The 27,258-nt window shown below is 48.3% G+C and overlaps 2 protein-coding genes across 7 annotated transcripts in view; both read right to left on the reverse strand.

The window, feature by feature from the left end:
* The window catches only part of LOC126569011 (4-hydroxybutyrate coenzyme A transferase), a 4,902-nt gene extending 2,600 nt beyond the window's left edge, over positions 1 to 2,302 (reverse strand). The window contains exon 1 of the mRNA XM_050225782.1: positions 1,735 to 2,302. Coding sequence (XP_050081739.1) covers positions 1,735 to 1,924 — 190 coding nt within the window. The 5' untranslated portion in view covers positions 1,925 to 2,302. The remainder of the gene's footprint in view (positions 1 to 1,734) is intronic.
* A 573-nt stretch (positions 2,303 to 2,875) lies between these two features.
* Positions 2,876 to 27,258, reverse strand: part of LOC126570441 (alpha-1,6-mannosyl-glycoprotein 2-beta-N-acetylglucosaminyltransferase) — a 46,486-nt gene continuing 22,103 nt past the window's right edge. For 5 of the 6 annotated variants that reach the window (XM_050228192.1, XM_050228193.1, XM_050228189.1 and 2 more), the window contains 11 exons: positions 22,466 to 23,166; positions 18,915 to 19,043; positions 18,641 to 18,757; positions 15,899 to 16,053; positions 9,807 to 9,959; positions 9,623 to 9,711; positions 9,358 to 9,503; positions 9,080 to 9,240; positions 6,745 to 7,011; positions 4,577 to 4,791; positions 2,876 to 4,507 (listed from right to left, as the gene is read on the reverse strand). In XM_050228192.1, coding sequence (XP_050084149.1) covers positions 4,285 to 4,507; positions 4,577 to 4,791; positions 6,745 to 7,011; positions 9,080 to 9,240; positions 9,358 to 9,503; positions 9,623 to 9,711; positions 9,807 to 9,959; positions 15,899 to 16,053; positions 18,641 to 18,757; positions 18,915 to 19,043; positions 22,466 to 22,475 — 1,665 coding nt within the window. In that variant the 5' untranslated portion in view covers positions 22,476 to 23,166 and the 3' untranslated portion in view covers positions 2,876 to 4,284. The remainder of the gene's footprint in view (positions 4,508 to 4,576; positions 4,792 to 6,744; positions 7,012 to 9,079; positions 9,241 to 9,357; positions 9,504 to 9,622; positions 9,712 to 9,806; positions 9,960 to 15,898; positions 16,054 to 18,640; positions 18,758 to 18,914; positions 19,044 to 22,465; positions 23,167 to 27,258) is intronic. The other variant, XM_050228194.1, reaches the window with a different exon arrangement.

Below are 27,258 nucleotides of genomic sequence, written 5' to 3' on the forward strand. Positions count from 1 at the left end.
TTGATTTGAAAGCTTAATTCAATGGAAGCAGGTTCTTGCTCATAAAAGGTTTCTCAAAGCCTCACGTAAGGGACGACTAACCGCTGGACAGCGTAGTAGCGATTAGGCAATTGTTTTTGATTGAAAGCGTATGTGTCGTGGTGATGGTCACTTGCTATACATGTTTGCCTTGTTCTCGCCAGTGTGGTCCACGCGATCACGCGAAATCCATCCAGCGATCCTTGACCTAGCATGCTTGTATATCCTTTTAAAATTCCGTTTCCATGGTTATGTTCTGTGCAATGTTGCTAGTCGATTGCTTCGATGTGTTGTCCCTGGCTCCAGACCAACATATTCCACAACCAAGACGGCTCAACGCCGTTCGATGATGATCGTTGCCAACGATCGGGTGAAACATTCTCAACACCAGCGCGGAACTGGTTTCGTTTTTTTTTCGGTGAGAATCTTATTTTAGTATTCAAATCAAGAAACCGGATTGCCGGTGGTACGCAACGACGGCAACGGTGGAGTATAGGTTGGAGCTGCCATACAGAAACCACCTCCACCCATTCAACCGTTCTATTCCCGTACCACTGCCACGCGACGCAACGACCTACTGTGATGCGAACCATCGCAAGGGCGCAAGGGACGCGGTTGACCTAGAAACTAGCCTCGGAACCCTCTCGGAAAGACCTTCCCTAAAACTTATCACAGTAGGCCCACGCTGGATTACGTCACGTGACATTGACATTCGAACGACGAATTCCGTGTGTTGTCGCCTGGATGTGCTTATTGGTTCCGTGTACAGTGACTCCCCCACAACCGAATTGGCGAAAGGGAGGGAAAGGGGGAAGGATGCCGCCCGGAATCCTTTATTAAGTTATCGCACACAATTAGGACACTTATCGCGTTGCTGCGAGCAACACTAGCCAGTTATGAGGGTCTTGTTGTTCGTTTGCAAATACGTTTTTCGCACGAGAAAACGCTGAATTCAGAGGTGGCTTGGATTAGCATGCAAACAAGCTCCCTGGCGGGGCCCGAACGTAGCATCGCAGATGGCTAACTTCCTTGGACCGACATCGCGACAAACAGCGTGACGCGCGTGAGCATTCCTCTCTCATCGTCTGGTGGCAAAGTCCACCAGCACGAGTTAATCGTATCTGTGTTCGTCCGCTCGTTACTCGATTCCAGAGAACGAACGCATCGGGCAAACGAAACACTTGGCCGCTTTATTGAGCATTACAGCGGTGACCTTTGGTCGCGACTGCTATGGGATTGATAGAGGATGATGCTGAGAAATCGGAGTAGGCATGCTGTGGATTATGTAGGCCAGACGAGATACAGTACAAGCGTACGACCCCATCCTCAGCCCCAGGGCCAAAAGTCTATTCCGGGTTCGGGGATGGACCCACACGCACGCATGTTGATGTTTGAGGTCATCGCTACCACCAGCCACCCTCTGATGGGGGTGCAATAGGAAGAACCGTATTGGGAAAGGTGAGGGAAAACCGAAAGAAAAATAGAAAAAATGCCGACGCAGCGCAAGTGAAACGAAAACAGCGGGCGCGTTGCGTAACGGTTGGCCGCACGATTAGATTTGGCCCACCAGAAGGCCACCGGGTGGGCCAGGGGTTTAATATTTTGCGTAGCCATCCGTGGGACCAGCACAGTCACCATTTCCGGGTGGCAGTTTTCGTGCTCCACACACCAGCCTACTTAATGCACCTTCGAGCGTTTGGTTTGGTTGTGATTTACCTGATTTGATCACTTTCACCGCTTCCTCGGCGGTGGTGTACTTGGGTTGGCGCTCGAGCGGCTGCGAAATCTGGTTCGAGTAGGTGAAGTAGGTGTTCCGCTGGGTGGCCACCGTGCTGCCCCCGGCCAGCAGTTGGTTGGCCGCCTTACCGGCAAACCGTGGCGCAAGTCGCAGTGCCATCGAGGACATTTTTGGTTAAGTTTGCTTGGCTGCTTCCTGTTGAGTTGTGCCTCTTCCGTTTTTGCTCGTTGCTACCGTGGCTACGGCTTTGTCGAACCCGGCCAAAGTTCTTGTTCTTGCTGGTGGTGGAGGAGCTCGTGCACAAAATATCACACAGCGCAGTAGGCCAGGTCAAATTGTCGTCGTCAACGTCGAGGAAGAGCGCAGGCTAACGAGGGGAAGTTGAATTAACTACAACACACGATACCGCGAACAAGAACGAGCGCACTCTTTACGCACCGCCGCGACCGGGAGGAAGTTGTGAAGATGTGAAGGAAAAAAGAAACGAGAAAACACTGCGAACCGCTAGCTGCTGTCCGATTAAAGACCGAGGGCGGCTGGGACAGACTAACCGAGTGGCCAGGGATCGTGAAATGAAATTTCAGATTTTTGGTTTTATTTTAAATTTGTTTCATCCTCACCCTTTAGTAACATTTTAACTTTCGTGTTTACCAAAATTGTTTATTAATTTTCTAAAACTATCGCGATATTTTGTACGCGATGTTTTCCACTGGTCTCTTAAAGGCACCTTGCACATTTCGTTTACACGAGATGACTTCAAAAACATTGCACTGTTTGAAAAATAACGGCTTTTAGATGAGTTTTGTATACGAGTGTAAAATTACCAAATAATCAAAAATAGAACGAAATGTCTATTAAATTGTAGGAAAGGTTGTGCTGCACTCTTCATTTCCTCCTTTTCCACTAGGCAATGGTGCATTATATGACTGATTTTGGGACTAGTACCCAACTGAAATGTACAAAATATGGAACACAACAGCTGCATTAGCTTCTTTATCACCAACAATTCTGCAGTTACCGTATACACTTCGCTACAGAAAGCTCCCGGCTTATCAGCAAGCACCGCGTAATAGCACCCAAGAAATGCGTAATAAATAAAGACGACAAACCCCGACGAGATCGTTTATATGTACATCCGCGGCTCTATTTTATTCTGGTGAGGTTTCACGTCACTTAGAGCTTTATTGTATTCGTTACACCTAACATCACACTTACGCACTACTGCAACTGGGGAAGGGGCGAGGGGGTGATACATATGATGATTTGATGAGGCTGCTTCAAATTGCCCTGCGCATGCCTTCTTCCCTAAACACGTCGCCTAACACCACCGGTGGCCTCGCGTTAACGATCGCCACTCGCACCCTCTCTCAACCATAAAACCACGCTACCGATCCCACCGCTGCGGGCTTTGTCTGTGCCCGCATAATCACGACGATTACCGGATTAATTACGCTAAACAAATTATATATTTGGTACCCGAATTAAAATCACGATCACCCCTACGACCACGCATCAACAATACCGCGAGCATTCACGATTCTATCCTACGAGGGCCCTGGTTCGAATCGCGCCACTATAGTTGCCTAGTGGCTGCCCCGCTATAGGGACTTGACACCGTTAGGGAGGGAACATAGAATAAGATTACATGGTGCGGACCAGCGACTAGAATGGTTTGGTGACGGATGGTTTGCTCTTTTACACTGGTTGGTCACTATAGCAATGATTTCCGCATCCAGTGTCCTCCAGAGTCGTGCACGATTGCACTGTGATACTCGCAAACAATCAGTGCACTCTTTGAAAGCGACCTTGCGTGTTTGCGTTGATGGACTACAAGAACCTAAGGGAACGAAACGTAAATATCGAAATCAAAAAAGGAACGAACGATGAGTTCGTCCTTGGACTGGGCGGCCCACAGTCCTACTACTCTGGTGGTGCGGTGCTCCCGCCAATAGCTCGCTGACTTCGGTCGCTCACTGTGTTGTCTTACTTTTACAAAATCTACCCTAATAGTCTTTCGTCCCGGGCGCCCCGCAGCTCCATTCGGTTTTGGTAACATTCCTTACAAACTATATAGCTCCGACCGCGGTATCCTACCATCAACGCGCGTCTCAAACGCGGTACAAACGGAACCAGTAATATAACTAAAAACAAAACACAACATTGTCTTATCGCGCGCGCGGGGGGGAGGTTGCACACCTTTCTCTCTTTCTCGCTAGCACTTCCTAAATCATCCCCATTACTTTGGTCTATAGAGCTTGGTGTGTCTTTGTGTTGAACTTTCCTAGCGTAACAACATGCCCCTCAATATCCGGAAAGACCCTCCTCTGGGAGTGGATCGAGCAGTCTACGTGATAGGAACCCTCTAGGAACCCGTTCGGCAGGGGTCTTTTGCTACTTTTCTATTTCGTTAGCTCAGCACCAACACGAGTCGTACCAGCATTCCGTGTTACGGTGACGGTATCAGGTGTTGTGGTGCTAAAGGAATGTGCGTACAGCCTCTGTCCTGAACCGCAGGAGCAGGAGCTCGATTACCGTCCAACGAACGTGATGTTCAGGCAGAGCAGATGATCCCGCTGATCACCCCAGCCACCGTTGCCCTTCCGTAGGTTCGTTTTCTTGATCACGCTCGTTTGCGTGAGCGAGAGCGACCGTGGAAAGAGCTGCTGGGAGGAACGGGCTACCTTCAGCACCTGCTGCACCTTCGAGATCACCTCGTTCGATCCACAGTTGCTCTTCTTGTGATGCACCCCGCTAGAAGTAGACGAGAAAAGCAACGATTAGTGAGTGACGGACTTTTGTTCAAACTCGCGACGGACTTACCATTCACCGATGTGGAACACTCGGGGTCCCTTGACGACCATAACGTGCAGCTTCTCCTTCAGGCACTGCTGCGAAACGTGCTGCAGTGACCAGTCCCAGTTGTAGTCGTCGTACTCGCAAAAGTGACGCGCACAGCGCACCACCTCGTACCAGGTGGTCCGGTTGAACGCCATGCCCATGTTGTGCTTGCTGCTGACCCACGGTGTTACCTCAACCTACGATGATCATCAGGAGAGAGAGAGAGGGAGAGAGAGGTGAGCGAACGATCGAGCCATTTTCCCCCCCTCCCAGGAGAGTGTAACAGCTCCCTTCCCTCATATATCACGTAGGTTGCCATTCGAAGCATAAATTGAAGCAAAATTACACAAGAAAAAAAAATGCAAAAGAAATACTACCACGGCCGCTTGGCCTCTTTCTAGTGAGCTCAAAACAGGAAAAAGGAATCGCAAGCGCAAAGATACTCTATAGGGTGCTGCTGTTCTGTGGAGATCCGCCGAGGGACCTATAGGAACACACAAACACGGGAAAGGGGAAATGGGAAATGGAAATGTTTCCATCTCATCGATCTCCAGGGATCGGGAGAGAGTGAGAGAGAGCAAGACAGAAAGGGGACCAAATTTTGATAATTTAAACAATCAACACACGGACAGAAACATACACGTAGAAAATGTTGAACACAAAAATAAAACTCCGAATGAAAAACACACAAAACCAAAACATGATTCTCTGTGCAGCTCCTCGTGCGTGCTTGCGTGCGTACGTGCGAGCATGCCCGGTGCGAATAATGGCAATGGGTGAAATAAACACATTTCGAACAGATTGGTTCATCGGAATGAATGTCCCCGGAGGAGGACCAGAGCTGGGCAAACAGCATACGATACGAAATAGTGGCATTGAGGATGTTGGTGGTGGTGGTGCAGCTGAATGATAGTAGTGCTTCAGTGCATGGCGATGCTATGAATGCTTTGTGCAAAATGAATATGCAATCTCTTTATGGTTTGCTGGATATGAAGTCCTATGAAATGGCGTGCAACTGGAATCTCTACACGGAAACACGGGCCTGGCCGTGCCTTACATCCGGTACGGTATATCGCATGCATGTGTATGTGTATCGCGGTGAGGGTGTGTTTTGTGTGATGGGTAATTGAATATCCGTAGAAGAGTTGGGAAATTGATGCACGCAAATGTGCAGGGCAGGGCAGGGATGTGCTTGCGAAACATAGCAAATTGTAATTGATTCGCGTCGATGCGCCGTTAGCCAGCAGCGGTTAAAACCCAACAGAATCGGTCGCTAGCGCTCCCAATTCAATGCGTGCAAGCCATTCGTCGTTATGCGAGCGTTATTCGTGAGGTGAGATATTACTCCCCGCCCTGCTGCTGGCACTTGCACAGCCAGCCGCAACCAAACCGCAGCCGAAGCGCTCTCTTGCTCATGTGGTTTATTGATTAACCGGATTTAAACGGATTCAACGAATCGACGTGTACCGCTGGCGTGGCGGATCGATTGGTGGCCAATGTAACAAGATAGTAACAGCATTGGATGTCACAATAAATAAGCACCACCACTATCTGTAATCCCTGGGCGGAGGTAGTTTGAAGGGAACACGTGCTTCGATGGAGGCGCATGGTGTTTATGAATTTTGACACGAATTTTCGTGCGTACATTGCATCTGGTTGCTTTTTAAAGGTTGCCTTTTTTATGCCATTAACACTGAAACAAAATTATTTTTGCCATTCGGTTGAGAGCAAAAGGGATATCGAATGGTTGCCATCGAAACGCCACATTTTTAGTTGCAATCGTTCATGTGCTAGCCAGCCTGCCAATCTATCGCGAATACTTTGAACAAATCATAGACTACCAAAAGAACAATTGTCCAAGCGTAGTAGATTACCAACAAAATAATTTCGCACGCCAAAGGTGGATGCCATACGTGCACGCCATAGATGGCATTGGTTTAATGGTCAAAAACAAAGGGTAGAAAGGAGAAGTTGAGCTTGGGTAGTAGTAGTAGTAGTAATAGTAGTAGTTTCAATTGAAAGCTGTTCTGACTGTGGTAGTAGCATAATTAAGAATACAACAACAAGGATAACAAGAAGAAAAAGTAGAAGAAGTAGTAGCGGAAGAAGGAAGGGTAATAGAGTATGGGTTGCCATAGTGATGGCGCTACCTTCTGATAGATCGAGTACAGTGTCGGTAACACCTGGTAGCCCCACTGTGACTGGGACGCGGACTTCTCCGTCGTGACCTGCGATGTTTGCTGCGATGTTTGATCCGACTCCGACTTTTGCTGCTGATGACGCTGTTGTTGCTGTTGCTGCTTCTGTTGTTGGCGTTGCTGCTTCTGCAGTAGCTGCTGCTGTTGCTGAAGCTGGCGCTGTTGCTGCTGTTGCTGAAGCTGGCGCTGCTGCTGCAGTAGCTTCTGCTGCTGTTGATGCTGCAGCGGGCGTCGGCCGTAATGGTGCGCAAGATAATCATAAGGATCGGTCAGTGTACCGGTGTGCGTGTCTCGATCGAACCCAACCGCAATTCCTCGTGCTCCCTCGGACCATACGCCGCCAGGGTCGTGTTCGTCCGGGTCGGACCTCTGATCTCGATCCGAGGTCGCGGCGTTGATTCGAAACACGGTGGAGCTATCTAACCGTTGATCGAGCAACGTGCTAACATCGATCGACGATGGTGCGGCACGGCCGGTACGATAGTGTCGCCGTGCCGACGCCTCACTGGAAAGTGCACCATACGATGCCCCAAAAGACCCCCGGCCCGGAGCGCCTTTTGTCGGCCTCGATTTGCCTCTTACCCCACCGTACAAGCCATGGGCATAGTACTGTCTCGCGGTACATTCAAGCGATTTTCGATAGCAGATGAGAGCGAGATGACGATGATAGCGATGGTGGTGGTGATCGGCGATGGATGATCATGGTGGTGTTGATGGATGAGCATGAGGATGATAAATCGGTTCGTACATTAAATAGAGACAAAATTAATGTCGGTGGAGCCCTGTTTGTTGTTTTTTGTGGTGTTGGTTGTAAAGTAGCATTGTGTGCGTATGTGAATGGGTGTGATTAATCGTGACAGTTAACCGTATGGAATATGGCAGGACGATCAACGAAAGACAAAAAAAAACATACACTTAATAACAGAGAGTTTGGGTTTTGGTTCTGATACCACTTTGTAGGTTCTTTTGTGACTCTTCTTACTTTGTTCTTGTGTATGTAGCTATACTGTGCAGTTGTGGGCCACACGATTTGTGAGAAAATCCTTTGATCTCATGCACACAGAATGCAGCATTTGATGTGAGTTTTGTGAATATGCAATCGAACGTAAAAATGTTGACCAATGGACACTATTTTGATTTAGAAACACCGATGAAAATAAGAAATAAATTGGTTTAGTTGATTTGCTGCACCATTTCGCCGCAGCAAAGGTTACTGCGACTCTCTGAACAAGTTGATCGAACATCGTTTATAAACCAGCATTTAATTTTAATCTCACTGATCGATTAACTTAAAATAAATATTGCGTTTTTTTAAAGCAATGATTCCTAACAAAACTTTACTTGCTATATTACATTAATTCGCTATCAACTGTTCGATTAAATGTTGTAGTAGAAACTTTCAGCATTCTGGGGAACATCGAATCACAGCAACCATGGTGACTGTAGCCTTTGTGCTTTGCGCCTAATCCTTCTCAGATCGCATACTGCATTCTGTGGCGCAGAACTGTAAGATGTGTGGTGTATTGCAAAAGCTGTGATGTGATCTGTGGGTGTTTGGCTAGGTGAAAAAAGCTGCACCGGGAATTTCGAAATGGAATTTGCTAACGACCAACATAACACGTGAGTGCTCACTGTCGGTGCTGTAAAGGAAGGTGTTGCCGGGTACCGAGTGCACCCCATCCATTATCACGTCACCCCTCGGTGTTGGTGTAGGTGAAACAAAAAGCAAGTAAAAACAAACGGACCAAATCATATATATGAAGAAACAACAAACAAACAAAAAAACCAACAAAATGGTCCATAACGAAATCGTAAATTTAAACTCTATGATACCGCGTATGTATTCGCTTTTGTGTGTTTTGTGTTGTTTTTTTGTTGTTGTGTGGAGCTTGCAATAATCGAGTCAAGGTACGTGTTTCGTGGATTCTAGTCGGGGCTTGGGGCTGTGTTTGCGTGTTGTGTGCATGTTTGCTCGACCCCATCTGTCTCGGACGATCGTCGTCGACGGGAAATTTTGCATATTTTTGCTATACATGGTTGGCCAAATGATCGATCTTCTGTGTTTTTGCTACATCGAAATTCGACGATCGGTTCGATTCTTTCCTATTGCTTTGCTAACGCAGCGCAAAAAAAAAATGGATGGGCAGGAGACTGGACGCATCGGCATTTTGTAATGCCATTGATAGTTCTGACGGTTCTACCGTTGTTGCTGCTCATGTTTTCTTTCTTTTTTTTCGTTAAACTTTTACCCAAACCCTTCCAAGCAAAAATGTAGTGCAACACCTACCTTCTTGTTGTACGTGTAGTAGTTGAAGGTTTTTAGGTAGGTGCCGAGCGACAGTATGTTGCACTTCGGGCACAGTTCCTGCGACTTTCGGAACATAAGCTCCAGGATGTGGAGAAAGTCCTCCGCTACGTAGTGGTCTTCCTCGAGAAACACTACCATACCTATAGGGAACGCCGTGAAGAAGACAGAGAGGAAAAAATCCAGTATATAAAGAAGGAAGCGAAGGAAGCGAAGGTTCTTCCGCTCCGGGCCAGTTGACAGCCTGGCCAGACACTTACCCGTATGGTACTTTGTGACCTCCAGCTGGTCAAACACCCGGTTCGCCTTCCACCACCAGTGGTGTTTGGTTTGCGTGAACTTTGCCTCCCGGTAGTGACCGTACAGATCGGGATGCAGTGCATTGTTGCACTTTCGCAGTAGTGCCCTAGTTTGAACGTAGAGCGACGAGGAAAAGTGTTAGCGTTCAGGCTTACGGAACGATGCTAGTGGGATTACTGGCCGCGAGAGAGGACAGAAGGGGGTGCGGCCCCGACGTATACTTACTGTTCCTTTTTAATGTCCCTCGGGCAATCGTCCGGATCGGAACCGGGGAACTCGTTCGGGTGCGTTTGTATCGAGAAGGGATAGAAAATCTGCCAAAACAGATAGTGGGGATTGCAAAAGTTTAAAGTAGTTTTCAATCAGTTTCGCGCGAGTAGGGGAAGGTTAACCGTAGTGCCGTACAAACCTGCATCACTTTACAAAAGTCTATGCTCTGCACCAGATCGTTGATGTCGTCGTCATAGTAATCGTGCGAGAAGACGAGCAGCGTGCGCGAAATGTCTCTCGCCTGGGCCAAACTTACAATTAGGTGCCGTAAGTAAGTTATTCTTTTGTGCACCTGCGAGTGTTTGGAGAAAGGAGAGAGAGAGATCGAATGCTTTAGTGTGGTAAATAATGGAACTTTTCTGATTGATTTACTACAGTTTTTTCGTCGATAGAAGTAAGCTACTGCAAATGTAGCCACTCGATCGATCCTTCGTGATTGGTTTTTTATGCCTTTAAGCTATTCAAGAGAAATGTTAACGTTCGTAACATTCTTAATGCTTGCCATTGCTTCCGTTACTAGTCCAAAAATTGAAAAACTTAGTTTAAAAATTTGTACTTTACTTGTAACAGCATATTTGCAGCACGAATGTTATTTCATACATTTCAATATTTGGTTTATAGAGCATAATAGCTAATATTACCATGAAAATAACAAAAATATAGAATACACTTTAAAGATAAAGCTATGATCTTAGCTTCTAATAAAGCACTAACAAGAAAAGACTCTCATTACCATTGTTTGTGACACAAACAACAATGGGAGTCAATTTCTTAAAATGCAATTTAGAATCCTTTGATTCTTTTCATTTTCATTTTCAAAGCAATCTAAGAGCCGATTTAATATCCCAGCTACTCCTTCAATTCAAATAAATTTGATAGCAAACGTGGCTTGAAGAACAACATACCACAGCTTCTACCTGCAACCCTTGTAAGCTCAAGGTTTTGTTAGTTTCCCAGCTCCCTTAGGCAGCACTGCTGCTACAGGCTGCAGACAACATCGCAACTTTCCCAGAACATGTCAAACAATGCACCGTGCAGTGGTTTTACCCAGAGGCACCACACTGCTGCCATTGTGTACTATTAGCGCTTTATGAGCAGGCATTAGTATGCCGCCAAGTAGTTCCGGAGGAGCAGTCCCGAAATTCCGGATGTTTACAATAAATACATTTCAACGAAAGTGCGAATCTTTGCGGAACGTTGGCACACCCACTGCCAGCAGCTGTAGCGCACAAAGCAAACTACGTTGCACGGTAAAACAACGGGAAAGATTATGCAGTAAGAAGCTTAGCGGGCCTGGTCTGGGCCCTCGGTCCTCGGTTGCATCGTTATCATGCTCAACACAGGCAGTAAAACATTCTGGGCACTAATGAAAGTAGAAAACACACAGCTGTAGCCCACAGGGCTCACATGGGAATACCACATGGCAGCATCGGTGTTCCGGTCCCCATGCCGCGCGATCACCTTTCGAATCCACAAACCGCATCCTCAAGCACGATCGACCATCGGCACACGTATTACTGTAGCAGCAGCATCAAAATGCAGACCTTAACTCATTTATAATAAAGTTGCACCACTTCTGTGCCATTTCCTTGTGCCCGGTTTTCGATTAACGCGGATGGAGGCGCCTGGTGTTTGGTTTTTTTTCGACCTCCCCCTCGGTCTCATAAATTGGCCGAGGAATGTACCGTTTCCCCGCAGAAACGTGAGGCAGAAAACAGGAGAAACATTCCTCACGAAAGGGAAGGAGTGGCCGCGAAAGCCGGTGAGCGTAAGTAATTACTGTCGCCAGTCACCATTTCGGTTTAATCGAGAAATAATTGAGTCCAGAACCGACTCTGTGTATGTATCGCCGTGTGCGAGTTATTAAGGGGGTTTCCTAGGCGGTGTATGTGTCCCACACACTCACGTGGAGCGATGGTTGGCAATATGGCTCCCCCGGAGGAAGGCGTCGCCGGTCGGTTGATTATGATGTTGGCAGTGCAGAGAAATTGTAGCAAACAACGCCCGTAAATTGCATCCTTCTGTGTACCGGTTTCTTGGGAAATATCGGACGAAACACACGTTAATGAAGAGTGAAAGACGGGGGGGGGGGGGGGGGAATGCAATTACCTCATGGTGTGCGGCATTCATTACGTTCTTAATGGACCGAATGGATTCCCGACTATGGGCAATTGCTTCACGATGCATTATGTTTTGCGTAATTCATTGTAATTCATTTTCACTTTCACGCCATGATTGTGTTTCTTTTATGTAAATGTATTCGAATAGCAGGAATATCTTTAAAAAACTTGAAAACTTTTAATCATTCAGCCAGCCACTGTTTGGGTTTGTGTACACACCAACATGCACAAATAGCACAAAACCTATTGATCCATTTTCCTCACCAAACGCCTGACGTGGAAGCGATACCAGGCAGCGTGGTGGTGGTGGTGATGGTTGGCTTTCAACGGCAAATTAATGCAACGAGGAAAGGCAAACGAGTGTTTTGTTGATAAAGAACGAGAGAGAGAGAGAGAGAGAGAGAGAGAGAGAGAGAGAGAGCAAGAGAGAAAGTCATACCGTGTCAAGCCGGAACGTGCTTCCGCGATTGGGGTCGAGCATTATCTGGCTCGCATTGCACCAGTGTGCACCGTGAGTGTATTGCGCACTAAACAAGCGCCGAACGGTGGAGAAAATGGGCAAAAATGGAAAAATCAGCTTCGGACGGCACTTTTTCCCTCTATTATCATTTGCGAGCATGGATTTCCACGCTCCAAGGTTTCTCATTCTCTCATTCTGCTTTGCTTTTTGTGTTTTTTTTTTTGTGTTTGTGGCACGTTTTTTAATCCCTTTGCTGGTTTGCACGGATTATCTGCCATGGAGGCGGTTGCTTAGGTCATGGAATCGCGTTCCCCTCTACCCGGGATGGTGGACGGTGGGCTAAAATTTGATTTGCATTCAGCTAATTCAACCGTGGAATACCGAACCAGGAAACCGCATCACCGTATCGCCGTTTCGCTTTGTTCGCGCTTGGTTTGAACCATTTTCGGTGGTCGTGCTCAAAAGGGCGTGACGGAGAAAGTGGCTCCGTTGGGATTATAGTTCCCAATTTTATCAAACTCATTCCCCCGGCCCCTCAGGCATCATTTCGTTAATCGAATGTGCAGTGGAGTTTGGGCGGTGGTTTCTTCCGTCATTTCCGAGCCATCGCTGTCAGCTGTCAGGAAGGTGCCATAGCTGTCAGGAAATGTGCTCTGGACTCATCTTATGGTTTCACAATCAACTTTCATTGCTTTGCTGAATCTGCACTCCAGAATCTTAAACTATTTGTGGAACGGGGGATATATTCTTTCAAAGCTTCCTCGCGCAAAGTTTGTGTTCGTAAACTCGTCCCGGATTGGGCAAGGGTTTGGTAAAAACCACCGAAAAACCCATCCACTAAAACTGTGCGACAATCTGTTTTTTTATCATCAAAATCAAAATGGCGTTTGACTTTATGAGCTGTCAAATTAGCGAAAGTCATCGGCAGCAAGAACCAGCCTGCTACGACCACCGCTACTACTCGTAACGGTTCGAATGTCCTGACCTATAATAACGTCACAGGCGTTGAGCTCAGGAACGATAAACTTTCGATTGGCAGCACCGATAAGAGGGGTGGGGGGGCTGGAAGGCTTGTGGGTCTCTGGGTGGCACGAGCAACGCACGATAGCAAGCAAGCAGAGGCGCGCTTGCCGAAAATAAAAGGCGAAAAAAAAGCAGCATCAAAAAAACTATCATGAAACGGACATATTTAGGACATCCGGAATTATAACAGGAACCCGTGGTATGTTCGTTCTGGTCTTGGTGACCGAATAACCGAAGCAGCGGACAGACAGGCGGGTGGGCAATCGGGTGTGCAGGATGGCTCGTTCACTCGCGTCACTCCATTTTCGGCGCTTTATATTGGACCATCGGCCGTCGGTTTTCCACCCGAAACGGTCTTCTTCTACTTCGCCGGATCCTCCCCACACGACACGGGACAATCAGGTGAACAACGGCAAATTTTATTGTGAAAAGGCGTAACAACCGGTTCCGGAGCGGGATTTCGGGCATCCCTACAGGCTCACCCCTTTAACGAACGGTTATTATTGACCGAAAGGCGAACGGTTTCGGCTCTGGCCACGGGGGTGAATCGATTTCATTCCTCACCGGGCGCTCCAAGTGATCGGAACGGAACGTTTCGTGAGCCCCGCTAGCGAATCGATTAGCATTAGAGCGGAACTCAGTGGCCATCCTGGTGACCAGAGCGGCCATTTCGAGCGAGGGCAGAGTGCAGATGAACAACACATCTGCTGGTGGTGGCTTAAGGGACATCGGGGATGAATGTGATCCGCTTCAAGCTTCCGGACAACTTCGAGCCCAAGTGCAAGTCGTACCGGAACCGCCGAAGGTCAGTGAGTGTGTGTCTGTGTCTGTGTGTCTGTGTATGTTAGAAGTCCGCTGGTGCCTCCCATCCCCCCCTCTGGTGACCATCCTCCCGCTGGTGCTCCCATCCCCTCTGGTGACCATCTCTCAAGTGATTTGATGAAATGAAATTGAAATTGTGGAGGATGCCGTTCGTTCTCCTCTGGTGAATCCCCCTCGGAAGCAACCAAGAACCGTGTCCTGTGGTTCCGAGGTTAACTGGTGGTGGCCACATGCCACTCGTTCGTTCGCTCGCTCGCTCGCTCTCCACACGAGCTCAATTGAAAGTTGGATTAACAAATGGGCTCGTGCTGGATGGCTATTAACTCGCCTCGCCGAAACTCGAACCGCGGAAGGGGAGCGGAGTGGTTCTAAATTAAATTTCTGACACCAGCGGCCCCGACACCGAACCCGTTTGCACGCCATGTACCTTTCGTACATCAGGCACAGGCTCTCCTTCCAAAAAAATTATGATCACCATCGACGACCTCCAACTCTTGCTCGCGGGCCTTCGCTGGCGAGCTGCCAGCGAGATCGTGTGAGGTAGATTAATTTTCCACTATTTATTACACCCGGTACGAAGCCCGCTCGAGTGTCGGGGAACAGGGAACCGGCCGGAACACAGGTTCCTTCCTATTCTAGGCGATGCGCAGCGCTTCGGCGTCACGTTCCGAGTAGCCCAGGCGCGGTGCCAGTGCACTTGCATAAAGTTAACCAATTATGCAAGCTATTTACGTCACGGGCACACACCACGGTGAGGGGAGAAACTTTTCATTTCCGGGCTCGCCCATTCTTGGGTGTTCACCAGTTGACTTCTAGCGTCGGCGTGTGTTTGTATGTGTGGGCGTAGCACCCTATCACAGGCCCTTGGTTCTCGATTGTTCACCTTCACGTGGTCTCGTTCCAGGATACCGCGCAGTGCACACACCTCACCGGATACACTGTTCGGATTGTGTGAGCTGGTGCTCCGGAGGCTGCTCTTACCCCGTGTACCACGCCGGAAGTTTTGGCCCACCGTTCTCGTGAGTAGCGATCCGAGGCCGGACTAATAAGGGTACTACACTTCTTCTCCTTCTTTTTCTCCATTCCAGTCGGTGCTTCCCGGGCCGGAATCGAGTCGGGTAAGGGTCCGGCATCAGGTAGAACACCCGGACGATTACAATGTACACCAGCGGGTAGCCGTGACGTCGGTCAACGACGCTAACCACTGGGACCGGCTGACGGAAGCGCTGCGTCACGAAACCCGCTGGCCCCGCATCCGGATCGGTGAGTCGGCACGGAACCGTATCACGCGCCTTCACCACGCCCTGGACTATCCGACGCAGCAGAACTGCTGGCAGAACCGTCCGTACGATATGCTGACCAGTGCGTTCATTGTGCGAACGGCCGCCAGGATTGCGTCACTCGAGCAGCAACGTTCGCTCGTTCGAAATCGTGCCCGGTCCGAGCGGACGATGACGGGCACGTCCACGGCCACGACCACCGTAGTGACCACGCCTGCCTCAAGCCGTCGGTTAAGTCGGGCCACCTCAGTGGACGTACCGGATGTGAGAGAAGAAGAGGAAGAAGAGGATGAGGATGAAGAGGAGCAGCAGCAGCAGCAGGAACGGGATAAGGACGAGGCCGAGCGGCGGTACTACTTCCCGTACCATCCACCGCCACTGATGGTAATTGGCAAGCGGGCGACCTACGGCCACGAGTTGCGCACCAAACCCATCCCACCGTCGGTCAGACTGAATCAACGCAAGAAACCATCACGCTAGCCGTGGAGCTACTTCTACTACTTCTGCCACTAATACTACCACTTACCTGCACTACTATTATCACAGAATCATTTTGTAGTGGGCCGTAGATGTCCTCGTTGAGGACCGTCTGCAGCTCGTTGTAGCGGTGTATCATGCGCAGGATCTCGCTGATGTTGGCCGTCCGGTGGCCCTCGGCACTGAAAAGCGTACCATTTTGAGCTGTGGAAGCGTGCAAATGGAGAATGTGGGAAATATGCGTTAGAAAGCGGAGTGGAGTGGTAATAAACACGCAACACGCGAAGCTTTTTAGAAAACGATTCACGACTTTATGACTTTAGGAGCACATTCAGTCCAAGCTGTCTTTTTTGAAAGACCTCAAAAAAGTGAGTGCCACTCACCGCCCTCTTGGATGGATGCGCTGGATAGCGTAGCTTACCAACTCTGAACCAAATGTATCAAAGGAGGTTATTTGTTTTGCTTTATTCCCACCGAAATCTCGTAGGTGGCTGGTGGCTTTAGCTTAGCAGAACCTTCACCGTATCTCAAGCAAGATAAGCGAAATGGCATCAACTTGAAGTACCCGAAATAGCATCCGTTTGGTTCTGTTTTTTAATATTCTGACACATGGAAAATCGATGAAAAAATTGCTTACAATAAGTGTTAAAGTAGGTTTTCTTAAACAGCTAAATAAAAAAAAATGTGATAATGTATCAACAATTAATCATTAGTCTATCTATCGATCATGTGTTAAATATTACTTTAATAAATAGAAATATCGTACGATAAACTAGATTTGGAGGCGCATTACGACACATATTTTCTTTCACGATTCGCGAGGATCGAGCTCTAGAGTTAATCAGTTTTCATGGTCAATCAAACGAAACAGATGGACGTAGTTTCTAGTAGATAAATGAAGCTCAGTCCTCGTTGTTCTTACAACAGACTTATTCCAGTCGGCGTGACAACATAATATTCTGATTTCCTTCCTGGTATCATAATTCTGTAAGAACATCTATTCAATCTTTCGGAAGTGAATTCGTTTCTCGTGTATTTGTCCATGGTTTAGGTAAATTAAGACTAGTTTTTTCTGTCCTAAATACTCTTGTTTTTTCCTTGTGGTGCTACTTTAAGCCTTGAAAAAAAAACCAATAACTTTGTTATCAGCAAAATTGTGCAAAAGCCAATCTCTTGTTGAAGAACGAATGAAAACCTTCAACCGACGGAAAGAATACGAAATGGTGCATTGTATTGATCGAGTACAATGCTCCCAGCAACAGAAACAACAACGGAATGACGTTGACAGTTCCATCAACTCCTGGCACGACTGCACGGTGCCTGGATTGCTATGTTGTGTGCTTCGCCAGCATCGTCGCTGCATGCCCGCCAGGTGATTCAATTGCAGCCAAAGCCTACTAACTGAAATCGCTTAGCTCACGCGGAACCACATGTGCCCGAGTCATCGTGGCCCCGGGATGGCGTTCACTGAACGGACACGTTGCCCGTCACGCTGCCAAGGACCGGCGGTGCGGTGTGAATCGTGAAAATGCGATTTCCATTACGCTTATGCAACGCAACGAACCACCCCCCCGGGGTGGTTTGTAAGGTCCACTTGAATTTGCTTGAGATGACGAAAGTTAAAAGTTAAACTGCAACTGCACAACGACCAAAGGTTGCCGGCCAAGGCACGGTTTCCTGTCAGTAGCTCCGTGTTCCGTTTCCGTGATGGCGACTGTACAAAAAAAAATCCACTCCAAGCAAATACGCTGCCACTCCGTGAAGCAGAAGGAGCTGTTTTACATTCTTTTTGGGTTTTGGTGTGCAACGCAGCAACGGGGTAATAGAAACACCGATTTTCCCGACCAAAAAACCTCTTAAGAGATTCAGATTGTGCTCGAATGAATGCTGGTCGGGAGAGAGACGCAGAAAGTCACGTTGAAGGCATGGAGCAAGGAGCATAGTTTCATCCATCCGCCGGCGGCTCGGTCAAAAGTAATGAACGGAAAACCGAACGGAAACCGTAACTGTGCTCACCATTCGCTGATAAAGGCCCGTAAGCGATAAAGTTTTGCGCTTAAAATATTCATCGTGCGAACCACGGAAACATCTGCCAGACATTCTGTTCGATTTCGGCCAGGAGCAACTCGTGAAGCAGCAGGGAGTCCCCAGTCCAGTTTTCCCGGACAGAGCGATGTGAGCGATACTTTCGCCCCGGGCCGGCGGGCCAGGATTGAAGCAACATTAAAGCGACCATTACTGTTGGAGCATCGACTAACTGTATCCCCCATGACTGCACATCAGGAGCGAAGGTGCGAGGCCCGGCGCCGGTCCGGCCGGTACACACCGCTGGCTGCTGAAGGATGTTTAATATTTAATTAAACGGCAACGAGGTGGTGGCCTCGAGCGCAGCGCACAGTCTGTCTCACTAGCAGCAGCCTAGTGTGGTGACGTGCCGGAATGGAAATGTTTACAATATTACATCAATATTAGCAGCTACTTCCGCCCGGGAAGGGAGGGCGGTGCTTTGGGTCTGGGAGTTGTTATCGCTCCCTAAAAACCGATGATGCCGCCCAGAGCACAGCACAGCACCGGGTCCGATCCGAGAGGAACTTTTCGACTGAATAATGAAAGCGGGCACCCGGGCACCCCCGTAGCATTCACATGATCCAGCATCCTCGGTTGGCTGGATCATAAAATCGGAATCGTTCCCAACATCTCTCGATCATTTGCTAGGAGATGAGTTCGGTTGCGCGCCCCGGAACCCGGGAGCGGGGGTGAAGGACGTGCTAATAAATTCCATATTCCATACCGTGGGTTGCGTTGCGGGGTTTGCCGGTCAAATATTTATGAAATACCGGTGGCACCATCTGCAGGATCGCTGCCGTCGAATAGTTGGCGCTGTCGCTCGTTCCACTGTCGGAGGAGTCTGGCAGGGAGAAGAAGAGACGAGAGAGAGAGAGAGAGAGAGAGAGAGAGCGGTGTTAGGGTTTGTGTTGCGTAGCTTGTTGTTTGGTGGAACTAATCGTTTGATCGGACAGATCGGCTACATGTGTTGACGGCCAGCCAACACAACAACCACTTACCATAGTTTATCACGTGAAACTGCAGAAATGCAAACAAGATGAATACAATGATGGCAGACCGGATGTAGAGCGTGTGCCGTCGGCGGGCCAGTGCACCAGTGTTCGGTAGTGAGATCGCTATTCGATGAACTGCGGAGGAGCGAGAATGGCGAGAGAAAAAGGTTAAATATGTTGGTGGCGTCTGATTTGTTGGAAAGAAGATCACTTAAAGATCACATATTGTTGTTGAAGTTGGAAACTATGTTGATGTTGATCTAGGAATGAAACTTTCTGAGCATGCAGCACGTTACACAGCCATGGCATAGATGTGTTTCAATCTTTCCCCAAACACAAACCATCCGTTTTTCTTCACAAAGTTCCAAGCAACCCAAAGGGAAACGCAGTCTAGTCTAGGAAAAGTTATATAAAGGCAAGATTTCGATGAAACTGTCACTGGCAGCGCGCTGGCGGAATTGAAACCGAGAAACTAATCCTCCACGGGAAAGCAAACTTTTCCCGGCGAAAAACCCCGACCCCGACCGACCGGCCGGTAAAGCAATAACAGCGATCCCCCTCCCGCCAGAAGGGGCTCAAGCTTTTTGACGCATTGACGCTGTTGATGTTATTGTTGTGTGCAGAGTTTTCCCGAATTTTTGCCAAATGTATATTCAGAGAACTGGCAAAACATTAAACACAGCTTTTATTTTTGTTGTTCGCTTCACAGGGAATTGGTTCGCTCGCTCGCTAAACAAAAAGGGGATGGCCTGTGGTGGAGGCTGGATATCAAATCGAGAAAAATCATTTCCACCAAATACCGTGCGTCGTGTGTGTTGGTGTTGGTGGATAAAGTTTCGTCTCCTGCCGAGAGAATGTTGGCCCCGAAAATGATGAGCCTACCCATGGCATCAGCACCATCACGGCAGGAACCAGGGGGCGCAAAAAAAGATATTAGCCAACGAACAGCCAAACAGAAACAATTTGGTTGCTCGTTCCACCACCGAAACATGCAAACCGGAACACCGGTCGGTCGGTCGGTCGGTCGGTCGGGTGTTGGTGACACATTTGCGTCGGAATGGTTTCGCACCAGTGGATTTTATTCTTTTGCTGGCATATTTCGGTGGGACTCCCCCGTGCGCCTCGGGGGACTTGAGCCACCGCGTTGTGAGAATTATAACACGAAGCACGGCCACGGTCTTTCGGCCATTTTTATCGTCCCTTCGTCGTCGCTAGCCCGTAACGCACGGGATGCCGTTGGGTTTCGGGAGTGTCAGTCGAGCGGATATAGAAGCAGATGTCAAAGAGTCAAAGTGGTGACGCTACAAGCGCGCATGGTTCCGTCGTCTCCGAGGTCTAAACCACGAATTTTATGCTGCTCCTAACACCGACTGTTGGCTGCTGGTTGGCAGGATGAAGAGGTAAATTGAATTTGCCAAATGTATGAGCCGTGAATTGATGGGCCACAAGGGCACAAGGACTGAGCGACTGAGCAGTTACAAAAGAACAGAGAGAGAGAGAGAGAGAGAGTGAGGAGAAGTAGAGAAAATCATTTCAATAAATTTTTGCCCATTAGCACACGCTCGATAAGACACGAGAATCAAACTTCACTCCCAGATTTCGTCCATCTGCCACCACCACCACCACAAGGCAGCAGCAGCATCTTGGCAGGCCACCGATTGTGGCCTTCTTTTGCCACTCGAATTGGCGACCTGAAGATGGGTTGGAGCAGGGTTTGGGAGGCCCGGAGATGCAAGGTTAAAAGGCGCCTTTTCCCTTGGGGACGAGACTTTTAAGACTCTGCATTAGGTCTTCGAAAGCTCTTCGTTCGACGTCCCGTGAAGATGCGCCCCCCTGTGCCATCCAGATGGTGCCATCCAGCTAGCTATTCCAGCTTGTAAGAGGACGGGGCCTCTGTTACATACTTCGCCACATTAATGCCGGAAATGGATTGTGCCGGGAACCGAGAGGAGGGAGCTGCAGAGGAAAGACAGCGGTGTGCCATGTCATGGTGAGGTGAAATTGTGTTATCGTCATTTACCAAACACCCACACACACACATGGAGCTTGTGTGCTCCATTTGGCGCTTTATGATCCTTGATTGGATATCATAAGGTGCCGATCCCGGAGTGGAGAGAGCGGGAAGGGTTCCACCAACATGACATCGATATTTTTTGGCCAAATGTTTTCATCGTCAAGCCACGCGGGGGATACATTTCCCGTGCAGAGTTTTTATTTACTGTTTTTTGCCGTTAAAAGAAGAAATAGGAGATGTGGTAGTTACAAAATAATATAAACATTTCAAAACATAACTTGCCTTTTCTTTAGAAAGAAGAGAGATACGTAAAAGAGAGTCGTGTAATGAAAGTTACGCTCAGATTGCAAAAGAATAAGAATATCAAAATGATACGTAATTTTAAAAGTAGAAACCTGTAATAAACATCACCCTTCCCACTGCGCACCAAAAGAAACAATAAACTCCCGGAATATTAGAAAGAAACACGAAAGTAAACCTTCAACCAACCCGAAACACTCTCTGGAATACCAAAGCGTCAGCATGTCAAGAAAGTTGTGCGTGAGAAGGTGCAAAGCTGTCTGTGCGGCTTAGCGTCATCAGCAAGGCATCCGCGAAGGAAAACACACGAACGGCATGTGATTAACGACGGGGAGAGAACAACAAAAGTTCGCCAAGATTTATTCAACCTCAGGCGCACGCAGCCAGCGCGGTGTTGGTAAAAGCAGCCTTGGACTTGTAACAACTTCCGCTCAAGAAACAAACTTACAAAGCCGAAAGCGCCTGGTATCCTCCGGCGCTGCCGGAATGCCGGAAGCTGGAATGTGTATTTGGTTTGTTTGGCAATGCTCGGTGCGTCCCAGTGTCCCAGGCATCCGTGCGTTTTTACAACAAGCAAAAAAACGGTAAAAAGAAACGTCCGGAGAACGTTCGCACTTCCTTTCCGAATACTAATTCGATGAAAGTGGATTAATTTCCCACGAACCACCGCGGGAGGTGCCAACACGGCACGGAGCGCTCGTATGGCACAGCACGACATCCGAAAACATTCCGGTAAACACGAGGCGACGGCGACGAGAAGAACTCCAGAAGCCTCCAGTCTGCCATGCCCAGTGGGAGTGGGTGGCTTCCCAAAAATCCCACCAGTGTTGATGGAAAAACGTGAAAAATGTTTTCCGAAGAAAGCAAAACAGACACCCTGCGGCGATGAGGCGATGCGGAAATGTATCTTCACGAAGCGTATTCGCACTCTCTCTCTCTCTCTCTCTCTCTCTCTCTCTCTCTCTCTCTCTCTCTCTCTCTCTCTCTCTCTCTTGCTATCTCGTGGGACCTCTGCCTCTGTTTGTGGTTACACCCGTTGTGTGTTGCACTTAGGCCCCGGTAATGTTGTTGCCCGTGTTGTTCGCTGTTTAGGAAGTGTTTGATGTTTTACCATGGTGGCCATGGATCCACCCCCTAGGGACATTTGCTCAGTGCAGAATGACCTCCAGCAGACCAGAGGAACCTTTTTGGCCCCCAAAAAAGGAAGAACAGATACTCTCGCCTCTCGTCGTACGACACTTACCTCTCATCATACAGTGTTGACCGGCTGGCAGGGCTAACTGCCCCCCCGCGTTGGCCTAGCGAGGTTGCTTAATGGTCCGGGGACCGGGGATTGCTGACGGTTCCGTTCGTACGCACGTAGCTTAGCAATATACGGTTCGGGTCCTGTGTGCCGGGGGGGAGTACAGGTTCGTCGCAGCTAGCGTACACGAAACGCGTCACGTCACGAATATGTTCTCACTCTACACACCGACACTGCACTACCATCAGTCACCAGAAAAATCGAGGACAGTGAGTGTCTGTCTTTTGTGGGCTTTTTAGCTCTCTCCGACATAGATTATAACCGTTCCGTGGTGGCGCGCTACACGGTCAGCAAGAGCGCACTGGCAAGGATCAAGAATGCACGTTTCACTCGACCGTTTGAACATTTGGCAGCACACATCCGGTCCTCGGCATCCGGAAGTGGAGCGTTTTCGTTCTGTAACATTCAGACACACCCAGTACACTCAGCGGCACCAACAGCGACGCTTTTGATCCGCTCCTGCGCTTCTACGGATGGTGCTGAAGGTTGACAACGAAGCTGGATGATGGATACGCCGGATACCGGGAACCATCGTTTTGAACCTGTGTTCCGGGCAGATCAAAACGCAGGCAGACGACCGGACTAGCAGACCGTCGTCCGGAGTGTGCAGACTAGTCGGCGGACGGTGTCAGACGGTGCATCTGTGGGTGAGCAGAGTGGTGGTAGAGGACGAAATTGTATTAATTTCAATGACATTTGAATTAATTTAAGACTTGGGGGGGGGGGGGGGGTGTTCCCGGGGGTCTTGGCTGTCTTTAGCACCTTCGACGCGTCGGTTGATGTTGATTGTTTCTGTTTGCTTAGGATAGGCGTCCTTTGTGGACGTTCTGTGGATCGACTCAGGACGCTTAGCGGAGAGTAAGCGACTCTATGCCGAAGAAGACTCCAAGAAGACACGTTTCATTTCGAATCTGGACGCAAGGAAAGTGTGTTAGTTGTGTGATGACTTTAATGAAGAGAAGACGCGCGGAGATTCAATAGAATCGGTTTTAATGAATTTTTCAAACAAAAATGCCAAAACCAATCATTTGAGATACAGACAATTTGTACAGAAAGCTGAACAACTGTCCGAGGCTCCGTTAAGCAAACCTTTGCTCGAACTATTCAACTCGAACGATCTAGTAGTCACGGCGTAAAAGTGTGTTCCTGCATCTTTTTCTTGCGAAAAGAGTCACTTTTTTATACGTTTAACAAACGAGGAAGCTCCTCAGGAACAGTGTGGGACTTACACCCACTAAACCACTAACTTGGTTTCCCGTTACCACTCTGCTACTGTATGCCTCTTTCGAGATGACTCGCACTGAAAAGAGTCACTGAGGAGACGAATCCAATGCAAAATACGATGTTGGTGACAAATCTTGTGGGTAGAAAACACTTTCCGATTTACTATGATATTTCTTATCACTATCACTACTTTTACTTCACTATCTGTAAGGTATAATATGCGGGTGTTTTGCATCCGCTCTCAACCGTTCGACTCTCTTTATTAAAATATGTTCAGCTAGACGTCTTTACCACGCCAAGCCTACTTAGAGAGCATGTTCTTTGATGTTTATCAAGGATTGCTTTTTCGTGCTGTGGTGGCGCACTAGATGCTCGCCAACAGGTTTCCGGTACCACAAAAAATGAAATTTGTTGCAAAGACAGATGATGATCTTTTAAGCGAAATGCTATAAAGGAATTTGGACATTTTCTACTGATTTTCAAAATAAAATTTTCATAGGGACTTGAGTTAGAAAGCTAGTTTGAATGTGAAACACGCTTCGCTTCGTTTCGAAAGTTTGGGCAAAATTATATTAAAATTGCTTTTCAATCACCTTCGACCCCCTCAAACTAGCCAACGACAGATGGTAAGCTCTGGCGCACATCTCACATCTTCCACCATGGACGGCACTCCCAAAAAGTGGTTCGAATCGATCGTCCATGTCTGACACAAAATTTCTGGTCCAACCGACGGAACTTTGCCAATCAATCCCGGGGGAACATCTGCCGAACGAGATCGATCGGCCAGTGCACCCACCCACATTCGAATAGTTGGCAAGCGGGCGTCCAACCGTTTTTTTTGTTCACCATTGCTCCCATTTCCGGTTCTCACCAGTACGGGTTTTTTTGGGGCGAAATGGCAACGTCTCGATAACGGCCGACGAGCGTGGAGCAGCACGAGGAAAACTTACCCTCGTTCGCATCGATAACGAGAGAAGTTTGAGGGTTGCGAGTTTTCTCGAGATGAAAAGAAGACGGATAAACGATAATCCGTCGACGGTTTACCGTAGTACAGCATTAATTATTGTGACTCTAAGAGGTCTCCACTTTTAATTGCATCTTTGTGACGCGGGAACGGTGATTCCCGTTATGACCGCAGTCATACCAGCGTAATGCTCAACTTATCCGGTGTCCGGGGTCACCTGAGAAACGGGAACAAGTGGGGAGAGCGGCGGTGAAAGTGGGTCACCCGGGCATCTCCCGGTATCATTTCGCACGCTTTCGCACCATCACTCCATCATACTGATATTCAATTTTCATTTTGCTTTTTCTTCCTCCGCCTCCCCAGCAATGGCCAAGGTTGAGCCGAGCACGAATGTTGGCAGTCGCCAGTTCGGAGTCAGACCCACGTTTCATCAAACGGCATTTTCCATTTTTTCCCCGGAGCCCCCGAGCGGAGGGATCCTCGGGAGACAAATTGAATCGCAACGAGCCCATTTCACTTCGAAGAACCACGCAAGAAGACGCCGTGGCAGCGACATCTTGGCATCTGCCGTCCATTAGAATGCTTTTTGGCGGGTGGAGGCGCGTAATGAAAAGCTTTTAACGCAACAAGAAGAATACATGATGCGGCAACGGTGAAGGCCAACGGTTTGTTTGTTTCCGGGACACGCACGCATTTGCATATCCTCGCAAATCGTGACGAACTGGGCTAAGGCCATCGCGGGTCGCGTTAGACTGAAACGACGTTCAGGCTCCCGATGCCGGTGGTCAGTGGCCAGACTTATCCAACGTGAGGAAGATCGGAACGTGGTTATCGACAATTAATCGAACGGAGAACGGAGATGGAACACTTAGCTGCAGCCAAAAGCACTTGGCCGAAAGTGTCGGAGCGATTTTCTCTTTCGATGATAATCCCGCTACAAAAAAAAAAAAAAGAGAGCAAGCACTTTATGCCAAGCAGACAAGCGGTCGGCAAAGTCCGGGGTGATGATTAAATTTTACGCAAACATGAAGACCTGAGAGGCCCTGAAATGCCTCACTCAACCACCCGATAAGCACTTTCACGCCATAGTTTGAGGGTTCATACCCTGATTGCCGCTTATGTGGTTCGCTCTGTCCGCTCGCTACTACGATTTAATATGATGCTGGCTGGCCCACGAGCATGGCATCGACACTTAAGGCTGAAGTAATTAAAAGTGAGGCATGTTTTAATTTCTTTGATGCCACGCCGACCACCGACCCCTCCGAACTCCGCATCTCACTCTCTGGGAAATGACTTTATCGGAGCGTCTATCCGGGGGGCCTGTTTGTATATGGAACTGAGCCGGAAGCGGCTGGAATCGGGGGCAACCCGGAGGTGTGGTTGTAGCAGGTTCAGCAATAAAACCGAGAAACATAATGGCAACTTTTCATCGTCGCCCGGTTTCAGGGAACCTTTTGAGGGGCGGGGGTGCGTTGAGGCCAGACGGACGGTTGAAATACCGAGAACGGGATCAGAACTGAGCGAGTGAGGGCAGGGCAAACGGGCACACCCTGTCGTCCCGGTGTGACGTTAAACGGGCTTTGCATATTTCATGAAGCACCCCATGGTGTGGGAGCCGGACCTGAGCAGGCCAAGGAAAATTGCCGCAGAGAAGTGCAATGTATCGGAGTGAACCAGGGGAGCCAGTGGTATCCTTTTCCGTCCTGTCCAGTGTCCTGATACTCGCGGAATAGGTTTTGTAGCTCACGATGACATTCAAATGCGATGTAAACACCCCGTGGGTACTATAAGGTACGGCGGACATTGCAACAGGGCCGTTGGGGAGCGGCATTAAAGTTTAATATCCTGGACCTTAGTTTGCACCGCGTCACGCCACGCCATGCCACGCCCCAGTCGGTTGTCGGTAAACATTGAAATCGAATTTCATCCGTCATTAACCGTGCTCTAGCGATTGAGTTGTGTCTATACGCGGCTTAGATGAATTACGAACGAATCCCTACAACGGCGGGCTCACTCTCCGAACCGTTAACTCCGCCGGAAGTGGTTGGCAAACAGAAATTTAATTTAACATTTCTAAGCCAGCCGGAAGGCGGCGGTGGTGGTGCTTCGGGGCGGGCTAGAGATTGAGGTTGTAATTAGGACGATGAAACGGAAAAAAGGCTAATAACGCGTAGGTTCTGGATGAATGAGAAACGAACCGTGTTAATTTTGGTTTAGCAAAAACTCAGCGAATTCGTTAGAAGTGCTTCAGTTTTGTTCGTCTGTTGACTAATGTTTTAAGTTGTTAGTGGATTTTAGAATTGTAACTAACATTAATTATAGTTTGTTATTTTTTTATAAATCACAAATCATCGGAGGAAATGATACTAACCCTTTTCTCGTCGAATATAACTAATTATAATTCTATTAAAAATATCGTTACAGATTGAGGATAGCATTTGTTTGAAGCTTAGTGTGAAACGTTTAACATCAAGCAATAGAAAACAGCTGAATCTTTTTTCTTCGATTAGTAGATCATCGATGAGTCTGTAATTGGTTTTCTGTA

The sequence above is a fragment of the Anopheles aquasalis genome, chromosome 2 (assembly GCF_943734665.1).
Source record: "Anopheles aquasalis chromosome 2, idAnoAquaMG_Q_19, whole genome shotgun sequence".
Classification (NCBI taxonomy): domain Eukaryota; kingdom Metazoa; phylum Arthropoda; class Insecta; order Diptera; family Culicidae; genus Anopheles; species Anopheles aquasalis.